The sequence below is a fragment of the Balaenoptera musculus genome, chromosome 3, assembly GCF_009873245.2.
Source record: "Balaenoptera musculus isolate JJ_BM4_2016_0621 chromosome 3, mBalMus1.pri.v3, whole genome shotgun sequence".
NCBI lineage: Eukaryota > Metazoa > Chordata > Mammalia > Artiodactyla > Balaenopteridae > Balaenoptera > Balaenoptera musculus.
In genome coordinates, this window is record NC_045787.1 from 164,361,033 (window position 1) to 164,373,950 (window position 12,918).

The following is a 12,918-nucleotide window of genomic DNA, read 5'->3' on the forward strand; positions in this document are numbered from 1 at the left end:
GGCATAGGGTCGCCCGGCCCGGCGGGCGGGGTAGCGCATGGTGGCGGTCCCCGTGCCGAGGCGTCGCTAGGGCGGGCGGGGGACGGGACGCCGGGCCGGGGGCACGTCATGTGGCCGCTCACGGTCCCGCCGCCGCCGCCGCCGCCGCTGCCGCTGCTGCTGCTGCTGTGTTCAGGCCTCGCCGGACAGGTAGGGGCCCGGCAGGCAGGTGCGGGCGCAGAGGGCTCCAGAAGGGCCGGGGGCTCAGGGGGCCCCGCAGAAACGGGACTGGGGGCTCCATGAGCCCCCCCGGGGCTGCGAGGGAGGGGGCGTCGCAGCGAGGGAGGGGCCGGGACGTCCACCCTGGCTTTGGGAATGGGAAGGGGAGCTTCAGATCCGGCCTCAGAGCTGGGATGGTTTGGGGGACAACCTGATCCCAGCTTTGGGGTTCTCAACCTCTCGGTGACCCGGAGCCGACACCCGCCATCTCGCTCGAGCTAAGTGGGGTCGTGGGGGGACTTCAGGGGGCCTTGTGTGTCGCTTATCCTTCACTTCCCCCATCATGGCAGGCGGTGCCTGGCTTTTATAGCCCCCCACTCCTCGCCCGCACCCCCAAGGTGGGCAAGGGGGCGGGACTCCCGTGTGAGTGACTGACGGGGACGTGTGTGAAGTGCTGGAGGGTGCTGGGTAAACGTGTGTGCCTTTGTGTCACAGCTGGGTGTGAGTGAGAGTTTGCGTGTATGGCTGTGCAGGTGTGCCCAACCGTGCATGACTTGGGGCATGACTGGGGGAGGGTGTTTGTACCTGAGGCAGAGTCTGTATGTGACAGTGGGAGGCTGTGACTTGGAGGGCCGATGTGACAGTGGAAGGCTTGTGAGCCTGAGACCGGGAGTTGTGTATCTGTGTGTGACTGGCTGTGTGGCAGCACGTGAGGACTGTATTAATCCCAGCGGTATGTGGGCAGCTGTGGCTGTGTATAAAGGACGGTGTGTGTCAGTGTCCCCGTGACTCTGGCCCATCTGCCCGGGTGTTGTACAAAATGTGGGTGACCAGGTGTGTGGCTGTGTGGGAGCTTTGGGTAACCATGTGTCACTCTGTACCTAAGTCATTCTAAAAGGGGGTGTGCGGGGCAAGGGCTGTGTGTGCGAACGTGTACCTCCGTGTGTGTGTGTTGGTGCCTTGCACACTACATGCTTTCACAGGAGCACGTCTCCCTCTCCGTGGTACCTCATCTCTTGGGCAAGCTTGGGGGGCTTTTCAAAATGCTGGGGGTGGGTGGTCCCAGCTTTCTAATGCTATTGGCAAACCTCTTTCCTCCTCCATCTTGGGGGTGGGAGCCCCCTAAGTTCTCAGATCTTCAGGAGCTCAGAGGGAAACTGGAATCCAAAATAATAAAATAATTATAATAACAGCTAACACTTATTAAGTGCTTATTATATGCTGGGCACTGTTTCAAGCACACCGAATGAGCTAAGACATTTAATCCTCTGAGCAGCTTACTAGCGGGTGCTATTCTTACCTTCATTTTACAGGTGGGGGGGGCCGAGGCACAGAAAAGTTAGGTCACTTGCTCAAGCTCAGACAGCTTGGGAGTGGCAGAGCTAAGATTGAACCAAGGCAGTCCGGCTCCTGAGCCCACACATTTACCCTCTTGTTAAATAATCCACTCCATGGGTGTGAACAGTGCCTGTGTAAACACTAGGAGGGTTTCTAGGTAGAAGCTCAGAGGAAAAACAGTCCTGGCATCTTCTCTTTCCTGGTCAAGAGAAGAATCAGACCCTTGTACCCACCCTGAGGGGGGCTATTGGGAGGGATGGAGATCAGACTCTAGATAGAAAGATTTCCAGGCTACAGGGAGACCTCGTGAGGTCCCCTCCTTCACTCCTCTGTTTCTCCGTCTCAGGACCCACATACTGGCTGGGATGGGAAGTGTGCTCAGAACCAAGCATCAGGCCACACACACTGGGTGCTCAACTGATATGTGAGCCCCAAAGAAGTAAAGAGAGTCAGCTGAGTGAGAGACGAGAGACCGAAAGAGGTATACGCTTGAGAGAATGGTGCCTAAAAATGCACCAGGAGTGAAGTTGAATTGGGTTTCCAAGAAGGATCCTTGGAACCACCACCTGGGGATTGTCCTCCACCCCTGCTGGCCCCTAGGAAACTCTAGATTTCCTGTTTCTTCACCAAGATTGCCTAAGGGTGTGGGAGAGTGCAGTGAGAGGTGATGTTGGGTGACCCCAGAGGAGGATGGGAGATGCTTGGGGGCAGGGCTAGCATGAAGATGCATGAGAGCTATACCAGGCTCTTTGGGGGGTGGGACTAAACTGGGTTCAGTGGAGGTGGGGCTAAATGGCCGGTGGGGCGGAGCTAAGCTGGGGTAATCAGTTGGGGTGAGGCTGGTAGGGTCCTGCCACCAACTACAGTGCCTCCAGGCGGCCATGGGCACTACAGTGTTGTGTGCCCCAGCTTTCCCACCCAGCCTGGCGCCCCAGGGAAGGAAGAGGTCTGGAGAATGGATGCTCTGTCCCATCTCCGTCCCCTCCATCGCTTCCCAGAACCCCCTCCTCGGTCCTTGATGGGCCCTGGTCTCCACCAGGGGTCCTTTCTAGAAATCATTCATTTGTCCATTCAATCAACAGATATGACGAAGCATTGGAGATATAGCCATGAACCAAGTCATCAAATCCCTGCCCTCCTGGAGCTGACCTTGTTGCAGGAGAGACAGACAGGAATCGAATAAATATATAATACAATGTCAACAGCTAAATCAATATAAAATACCATGCAAGTGGCATGAAGAATAATAAACAGGGTGAAGGGGATTAAAGTGTGATGGTGGTGGAGTGGGGGGCTATTTTAGCAGGTGTGGTAGAGGCGGTGTCTCTAAGGAGGTGGTATTTGAGGCGACACTTGAAGGAAGTGAGAGAAGGATGCCTTCTGTATCCAGGAGAAGAGCATTCAAAGCAGGAATAGCAATTGCAAAGGCCCTGAAAGTGGGAACAAGCATGGTATGTTCGGGGAGCAGCAGAGAGGTTGATGTGGCTGGATAGGTGTGAGTGAAGGGGAAGTTGGGGGGAGATGAGGCCAGGGAAGCCAGGAGGGACCGACCAAGTGGGAACCTGTGGGCCGTGGACAGCAGTTTGGATTTGACCCTGAGAACAGGGGAGTAGGACCTGTCAGAGGAGTTGTCCATCCCTCCAGGGTCTGGAGCTACCAGAGAGCTTGACAGGTCCAAGGCCCACCATCTTACCCGTGGGAAAGATGCCCCCTTCCTGACCACTGGGAAGTCCTCCTTAAGATCTAGCTACAGGGCTTCCCTGGTGGCACAGTGGTTAAGAATCCGCCTGCCAATGCAGGGGACACAGGTTCGAGCCCTGGTCCGGGAAGACCCCACATGCCGCGGAGCAACTAAGCCTGTGTGCCACAGCTACTGAGCCTGCACTCTGGAGCCCGCGAGCCACAACTACTGAGCTTGCGTACCACAACTGCTGAAGCCCACGTGCCTAGCACCTGTGCTCTGCAACAAGAGAAGCCACTGCAATGAGAAGCCCGTGCACTGCAATGAAGAGTAGGCCCCGCTCGCCACAACTAGAGAAAGCCCACGCTTAGCAACGAAGACCCAACGCAGCCAAAAATAAATAAATAAAATAAATAAATTTATATATATATAAAAAGATCTAGCTACATCTTTGGTACTATCTGGGTTTGAGGTCACCTCTTTCCTGGGGTCCCCACAGGATGGGACAAGAGGAGTAGCTCAGTTTACAGTGCATGCCCCAGGGCCTTTGTACTTGCCATCTCCTCTGCCCGGGACACTGATCCCCCAGGTAGCTACTCAACTTCCTCCCTCTCTTTCTGCTTATATGTCACCTCCTCTGAGAGGCCATCAAAAATAACCTCCCACTGCCACTTTCTGAGCTCTTACTCTGTGTTATTTTTCTTCATAGGCTTTGTCACTACATTTCCAGGATTTGTTTCTTCACCTATTGTCTGTCTTCCTTTAGAGGGGCAGCTCATCAGGGTCCAGTGGTCTCTGTTGTATCATCAATGCCTACAGCAGAGCCTGGCACATAGTAGGTGCTCAACGAATATCTGTTGAATGAATGGATGAATCCCCCTCCTCCTCCCACAGAGTCTCTTTCGTTCTCAAACAGTGGAAATCTTGTGCCAAGGGAGGGTCGGGGGAACGACCCTCCCCTTGGGCTATCCCATACCCATTTCAAGTCGACCACAGCTCCTGGATCCGAGGCATCAGGAAAACCCATCTTCTTCATCTGTGCCTAAAATTCCACCATTGCAGGGCACCACTATTTGGGGTTAGGATGCTGTTTCCCCCCAGGGCGCCTTTAGAAAATGCAAATGTCCCGGGTGGATGGAAGTAAAAGGAAATCTTGAGGACTCCCAGATGATAAGTGAACTGGACATCTTCTTCCTAAGGAATGGCGGTGTTGATGCTGAGCCTAAGATCAAGGAGCTGGGGCGACACCTAGTGGTAGAATGAGGTTTGTGCAGAGATGCCCCTGCGTATGTGTGTCAGCCAGGGTCCTGACCAGGGTGTGAAGCAAACGAGGCACTCGCCTTGGGTGCAAGATGGAAGGGAGTGCCAAAAGCCTCAGAGACCAAGATAAATACTATTTTAATGCAATATTTTAAGAAAATCAAAATTAATGCAAAAAATCCATGATGAACAAAATATCAAAATTTAAATAAAGGCAGGATCCACCTCTGCTCTTGCATGACTCACCTCACTGTAACTCTGGCCCTATAGGAGTGTGTCTGTAGTGTCCATGGGTGTGTGTGTGTGTGTATGTTTAGGGACAGTGTACTTGGCATTGGCCAAACTGGACATAGGGACACGTGTGTGCCATAATCATGTTTGTGGGTGTGTGGGCACAGGGACTCTGTGTCCATACAGGTTGACCATGTGGGCGTGTGTGTGGATTTCTGATAATCCCAGCAATTGGTGTTGGCAATGACTCTGTGTCCCCAGAATTCAGTGTCAGTGCCTGGGAGGCAGTAACTTGCTATTTTCATGTATTCATGCATTCATGTATTCACTTAGAAAGCATCCATTGTGAGCCTTCCGTGTTTTGAGCCTTATACCGGACACCAAGGCTGGGTGACTGCTTGAGCTCTCAAGGACTGGGATGGAAGATTTAACTTCTCTAAAGTTGAGCCTGGCTGTGCTGGGGAGAAGGGAGTTGTGACAAGGGCAGGAGATTTTGTTCCCATTTTTCAGGAACTCTTGTCCAAGAACATTGACATATCTTCACTCCCAGAGCAGAAGCCTGGTCTGTCTCACAACCTCATCCATCCAGAGCTGAGCCACAAATCAAGGAGAAACCAGAGGAACAGAGAGGAGTCAGAATAGGTTCCATGAAGTCTGTGTGCAGAACCTGACTTGTGTTGCTTCTGGGAAACCCAGGAGGGTCTCAGTGCCTGTTAGCATCTAAGCCCTGCTTGACAGATGAGAAGACAGGGAGTCGCAGCGTGAGAAGAAAGAAACCAAGAGGCAAAGTCGGTTGAAGCCATTGAGTGAAATGGCAGATAGCTTCTTACCTTTTAGGTGCTGAGAGGACCCTGGTTATGCCCAAGAAAAATACACGGGGAGCACATGATGAGCCAGATTCTTTCTAGTCTGAATTTCTCTAGTAATTCCTATGTGAATGACACCGAGCGAGGTACTGGGGAAATGGAGGGGTGCGACACAGCCCACTGTGGAATCGTTCTCAGGGCCAAGTAAGGGTGTGTGTGTGTGTGTGTGTGTGTGTGTGTGTGTTTAAATAAAAGCGTTTTTTAAATTGTGGCAAAATACACAGAATATAAAATTTACCATCTTAACCATTTTTAAGTGTACAATTCAGTCGCGTTAAGTACATTTGCATTGTGGTGCAAGCATCACCACCATCCATCTCCAGAACTCTTTTCATCTTGCAAAACTGAAATTCTACCCACTAAACAACAACTCCCCATCCTCTACCCCCAGCCCCTGGCAATCTTCATTCTCCTTTCTGTCTCTATGAATTTGACTCCTCTAGGGACCTCACATGGGTGGAATCATGCAGTGTTTGTCTTTCTGGCTTATTTCACTGAGCATAATGTCCTCAAGGTTCATCCATGTTGTAGCAGGTGTCAGAATTTCCTTCCTTTTTAAGGCTGAATAATGTTCCATTGTATGGTTGGAACACATTTTGTTTATCCATTTATCCTTCAATAGACATTTAGGCTGCTTCCACCTTTGGCTATTGTGAATAATGCTGCTCTAAGCATGAGTGTGCTAATATCTCTTCAAGACCTTGCTTCTAACTCTTGGGTGTATACCCAGAGGTGGGTCTTCTGGATTGTATGATAATAATGTGTTTAACTTTCTGAGGAACATGCATACCATTTTCCATAGTGGCTGGACCGTTTTCCACTCCCACCAACAGTGCACAAGTGTTCCATTTTCTCCACATCCTCACCAACACTTGTTAGTATTTGACTTTTTGATTCTAGCTCATCCTAAGGGGTGTAAGGTGGCTTTGATTTGCATTTTATTAAGAGTTAGTGATGCTGAGCTTCTTTTCATGTGTTTATTGGCCATTTGTGTATCTTCTTTGGAGAAATGTCTAGTCAAGTCCTCTGTTCCTTTTCAAAACTGGGATGTTTGCTTTTTTGTTGTTTAAATAGAAGGTTTTAAAGCCAGGAATGAGACATGGTTGGATTTGTGCGAGGGACAGATCCTTTGGCTGAAACTAGAGTAGGGACAGTAAAGGTGTGAAGACAGAATTATTTCAGGAGCTAGCAAGACCTGAGGCAAATTGGTGACAGCCAGAGGCATAGTAGGACTAATATTTGGGGGAGGATAGGGGGAATGTACCTCTCATTGTCTGGTGTCCAAGGTCCTCAGCCAGGACTACTGTCTCCTTTGGAATCTCTTCTTGGAATTCTGAAGCAGGCAGGAAAGCAGAGATGGCAAGAGAGAGAATTCCAGGGAGAATTCAACACCATTTCCAAACATTTGCTGTAACCAAGGAAAAAACTAAAAGCAGGCATAGGCTAGAAGATTAACACCATTTGTGTTCCAAGGGATGCAAAGCTGTGTATGTGCAGACGTAAATTCATGCCTTTCCTCTGTGTGAATGAAGTACCATGGAGACCAAGATGGCAGAGTTGGTTGACAGAGACCACTTGGCTTCTTACAAAGGACAGTGAGTTTTGCTTGGTTTATGTTTTCTAGCTTTTCTACTGGAACTTCTAGCATTTTTACCTGCTGCACATCAAACAGAAATGACCCTTATGTTTTATACTTGATACCTTAATTCATATTTTTCAGTAAACTTCCTTCTTGACATAAAACATATCTACAAAGAAGTATGCAAATCATAAAGGTGCAGCTTGATAAATTGTCTCGAAGTGACATAATGTTACCAGTACTAGGTCAAGAAACAGAACTTTGCAAGAATCCAGAAACCCCCTCATGCTCTTTCTAGTTGCCACCTGCCCCCTCAAGAGTAACAGCTAAGCTGATGTCTTTCACTATGCACTGGTTTGACCTACTTTTTAACTTAATGAAGTCATGAAGCATGTAGTTTTTGGTGCCCAGCTTCTTTTGCTCCACATAATGTTTGTAAGATTCCTCCATATTATTGTTTTGTGATTGATTCCTTGTTTTTGTTGCTTTATGGTGTTCCATTGTGTGAATATATCGCATGTGGTATATCCATGCTACTGTTTCTTGGCATTGGGGTTGGTGAACTTTGTGGCTGAGACAAACAGTGCTGAAATAAACACTCTGACGCGTCTTTAGTGAATGCTTGTTCACATTTCTGTTTGGTATATATGTACAGTAGATTCTCTATTCGCAGTAATTATGTTCTATAAAGAATTAGTGAATACTGAATTAGTGAATACTGAATCATTGTGGGGTTAGATTCTTGCAAGCTTCTGGTCACGACATTTTTGTTGACCAAACAATATGCAACCTCCTTTTATGAATGTTCCTGTTTAAAAACACCTTATTTAATATACATTGTTGATTCATTGGCATCAAACTCACTGCCAAAGACACTATAACTCATGCTTGAGTGAAGCTTATCGACAAGTTGTATTTTCTCTGGAAGACACGTTACAACCTTCTTGCGCCTAGAACACTAGACAGAACTTAGCGCTGTGCATGGGGCCACTTAAAATAGCGAGATCACCAATAAAAAGCACGAGAATGTGAAAATTTTGGCACTAAGTAGACTGTGAAAAAGACACTTGATTACAGTTATGAGAGCTAAAACAAGGCCAGAGCATGGCTGTGGTGGATCTCCATTGGGAAACTGTGTGTCAGTGACTCAATTTTTTGCTACCCTGTGAATGTCCATGAATCACCACAAAAGCCCCATGAGGATTGATTTGGGGGTTATAAATAAATTGTAGTGAGTAGGCGAGTTTGACAATATGGAACCCACAAATAGTGAGACTCAAGTGTATATACCTAGGAGTAGAATTGCTGAGTCATAGGGGAGGAATATATTGAACTTTAGGAGATAACCGCTGAACAGTCTTCGAAAGTTCCAAAGACTCATCAGAGTTTACCAATTTACTCTCCCACTAGTAGTGTCTGGGCATTCGAGTTGCTCTACATCATCACCAACACTTGGTGTTGTCTTTCTGTTTCACTTTAGACATTCTGATGGGTGTTTAGTGGTATCACATTTTGTATTTAATTTACATTTCCTGATGACTAATAATATTTAAATACCTTTTCACATGCTTATTGACCACTTGAGTATCCCCTTTTGTGAAATGCCTGCTCAAGTCTTTTGCTTATTTCTCTATTAGGTTGTCTGCCTTTTTCTTATTAATTTGTAAGAATATGTGTTTTTGTACATCCAAATTTTATATCTGTGTTTCTCTCTCTTTTACATAAATTAAAAATTAGGATATCAGTTATTTGTTGGACATAGGATTGCAAATATCTTATCCTACTATGTAGCTTGTCTTTTCATTCTCTTAGTGATGTCTTTGATAGATAGAATTTCTTAATTTGAATGTAGTTTAAATAATAACTGTTTTTCCTTCAAGGTTAGTGCTTGTTAGTGTCCTGTTTTAGAAATCTTTGCCTACCCCAGAGTAATGAAGATATTCTTCTATATTTACTTCTAAAAGATTTATTATCTCTCACATTTAGATATAAAATTTACATGGAATTGACTTTTGTATGTGGCTTGAGGTAGGGATCAACATGTATTCTTTCCCCTTTGAATAGGGCCAAATGACCCAGGAACAGGCTCCAGACTCTGGAGCCTGACTGTCTGGGATAGATTTCTGGGGGCTGGGAAACGTTTCTTAGCATCTCTGTGCCACTGTTTCCTCATTTAAAAAAATTGGAATTTAACCCTATCTACTTCATAGTGGTATTCTGAGGGTTAAATGAGTTATTACATGTACATTGTTGCAAATGGTGCCAAGCTCATGATAAGTACTCAATAAACCTTAGCAATTATTGTTATTGTTTCTGAGAGTTATGAACTTTTTTCCTCCTGATAATTTTCAGGTCAGGGAAAAAAGATTTCTTTTCATGGCACCTGGCCTTAGTGTGTTCAGGTTGCTATAATAGAATACCATAGACTAGGTGGCTTATAAACAACAGAAATCTATTTCTCACAGTTCTGGAGTTAGGGAAGTCCAGGATCAAAGTGAAAGTGCTGTCAGGTTTGGTGTCTGGTGAGGACCAGTTTCTTGGTGTCTTCTCACTGTGTTCTCATATGATGGAAGGGAGAGGGAGCTCTCTGGGGTCTCTGTATAAGGGCACTAATCCCATACATGAGGGCTCCACCCTCTTGAACTAATCACCTCCCAGAGACTTCATCTCCAAATACTATCACACTGGGGATTAGCTTTCAACATATGAATTTGGGGGGGATACAGGCATTCAATCTGTAGCACTCCCCAACACGATGTTTAGAGTAATGATGGTGACAATGAGAAAGGGATTCTTTCCGGAGATATTTCTACATCAATTTCAGCTGGCATTGGTGATAATTTGAATGGAGGAGTAGGGAAAGAGAAGGAAGGTGAGAGGGGCATTATCTGTAGTTTCTAACTGTGGGTACATTTGGGCCAGGACCAGGGTGAGGCAAGCAAGAAATCTAGGGTGCAAAATTTAAGGAAGGACTCATTCTCATGTCAGTGCAGGGCTCCTGGGGGGAGGGAACTTGCAGGGAAAGTTTAGGGATATTCCCCCTTTTAAACAGTTTTATTGAGATATAATTTATATACCATTAAATCCACCCGTTTAAGTGTGCTACTCAATGACTTCTAGTAAATATGCAGAGTTGTACAAACATCACCCCAATCCAGTTTTAGAACATTTCCATCACCCGCAAAAGACCCCTCATGCCATCCCCACCCCATCCCCAGTTCCAGGCAATCACTGATCTAATTTTTGTCTCTATATATTTGCTTTCTCTGGACATTTTGTGTAAACTAATCATACAAAATGTGGCCTTTTGTGTCTGACTTCTTTCACTTAGCAAAATATTTTTGAGGTTCATCCATGCTGTAGCATGTATCAGTAGTTCGTTCCTTTTTATTGTTGAACGACATTCCATTGTATGCATGTACCACAGTTTGTTTATCCATTCACCAGTTGATGAGCATTTGAATTGTTTCATTCATTAGGAACAATGCTGTTATGAATATTCACATGCAAGTCTTTCCGTGGACATATGCTTTCATTTCTCTTGGGTGGATGGAATTGTTGGGTCTTATGGTAAATTTCTGTTTAACATTTTAAGAAACTGCTAAATTGTTTCTTAAAGTAGTTGCATCATTTTATGTTCCCACTAGAAAGCGGTTTAGGTTTCTCCACTTCATCACCGATACTTGGTACTGCCTGTCTTTTTGATTGAGGTTGTTCTGGTGGGTGTCATGTGCTATTAGTCCTGTGAAACACACAAGTGGAGATGTCCAAGAAGCAGGTGGGCATAGGAGTTTGAGCTCTAGATGGAGATCTGGGCTGCAGAAATGCTTTTGGGAGCCTCAGCTGTAGATTCATTTAGTCAGTCAAAAAACAATTTCTTGAGCACCTACTATGGCCAGTCACTGTGCTAAGCCCTAGGGATGAGGCTGTAAAAAACACAGACATGTAGGAGCCCTTGTGGAACTGAAAGTCTAGTGGAGGAGACAAACCATAAACAAATAAAAGTACAATATAATGTCACATGTTGATAAATGTTCAAAAAAATAGAGCAGAGTAGGGGACAGGGGCAGAGGGGTTGCTATTGTAGATGAGGTGGCCAGGGGATGTCTTTCAGGATACAATAGCCAGATCACTCAGAGTCCAATCAGGGAAACAAACCAGTCTAGGTGTTTCAAAGAGAGGAAATTTAATATAGAGAATTGGTTAAGTGTGAGACGGAAGAGTTGAGAAGCCAAACTGATGGGATGATCCAGAATAAACCACAGCACAAAAAGCTACTGGCGGGACATGACAAAAGGGTGGTGTGATGAAGAAAAGGTTCTTGTGTGGGAGCTGGGATCATGGGATCATGGAGTAGGTATAGCCACTGTCAGAATACACACCCTCACCCTAAGCAGAAAGAGAGAGAAGAAATACCCTGGCCTCTCCCTTCCTCCCGACCCTCCCGTCTCCCTCCAGTGCCTCTCATTGGGTGAGACTAACAGGAAGCCAGTGTACCAGGGAACCTGGGAAATGTAGTTTTCTGGAGAAGGTTAGGGCATTGCTCTGACTTGCACAATGATAGCTCAGAAATATAAATGAAGTAAAGGAACAAACCACATGTGTATCTGTGGTAATAATGCTCTGGGTAGAGCAGACAGCAAGTGCAAAGGTCCTGAGGTGGGAGTGTGCCAAATGGAACCAAAACCCTGCATGTGAGTGTGATGGATGGTCCAGGCACAGTATACAGAATGACTGGGGCTAGGGACCTAGAACAAAGCCGTGGGAGACATTTGGGGAGAAGGCAGGAGACAGTGATAGTGCAGCCTTGAAGTCAAGGGACAAATGACTTTCAAAAAGGAGGGAATGATTCATGAAGACTTACCTGTGAGAGGGACTAAATGAGGGCTTGTGTGAGGCTGTGGGACCAGCAATTGTAAGGTCACTGGTGCCGTTAGTGAGAGGAGTTTTGGAAGCATACAAGAGATGGGAGGTAAGGAAGCAGAGACAGCAAGTGCAGATGTGAGTGTAGACCACTCCTTGGAGGAGTTTGGCTGGGAGGAGGCAGGGGAGTTTCCTACATCACCAATGGTGAGAGAGTGAGAGAGTATCATTGGGTTCCAGATTATCTAAACAGGGAGGGCTTGGAGCCCAGTGGTTTTGGGGTCTGAAATCAGACCCACCTAGGTCCAAATCCTGGGCTCCCATTTATGGGCTGGGTCACCTTGAGCTGGTCCCCTCTCCTCTCTGAGCCTAGTTTCCTCTCTTGTAAATAGGGAAGTTGCTGTACTGTTCATGGGAGGTTGCATCCAGTACTCAGCAAGTGTATTTGCAAAGTGTTCAGCACTCATAAATGCAAGCTGTAGTACAAGTAGGCAAGGAGACATCTCATTTTTTAAAGCTCATTGTCAGTTGCAAATAATTACAATGTCAGCTACTATTTATGAAACACCATGTTCCAGACACCGGGCAAAGTGCTTTACAAGCATCATCTCCCCCCAGTCTGCCCCAGCTCACTCTGCTGCAACCACACTGGCCGCATTCCTGTTCCTTGAACACTTATTCTCCTGCCCCAGGGCCTTTGCACTTGCTGTTCTTGGTGCCTGGAACTCTTCCTTCAGATATCCAAATGGCTCCCTCCCTCACCTTCTTCAGGTCTCTGCTCAAATGTCACATTCCCCAACCACCTCGATTAAAGTTTTACTCCCCTACTTAGTCCATATGCCCCTTCCTCCCGATACCCTAGGTATTTTACTCCCCACCCCACCCCCATTTGTTGTCTGTCT

The 12,918-nt window shown here is 46.6% G+C and overlaps 1 protein-coding gene across 2 annotated transcripts in view; it reads left to right on the top strand.

Annotated features, from left to right (window-relative positions):
• The window catches only part of OLFM2 (olfactomedin 2), a 62,549-nt gene continuing 49,631 nt past the window's right edge, over positions 1–12,918 (top strand). Inside the window, exon 1 of one of the 2 annotated variants that reach the window (XM_036849407.1) lies at positions 1–189. In XM_036849407.1, coding sequence (XP_036705302.1) covers positions 109–189 — 81 coding nt within the window. In that variant the 5' untranslated portion in view covers positions 1–108. The remainder of the gene's footprint in view (positions 190–12,918) is intronic. The other variant, XM_036849409.1, reaches the window with a different exon arrangement.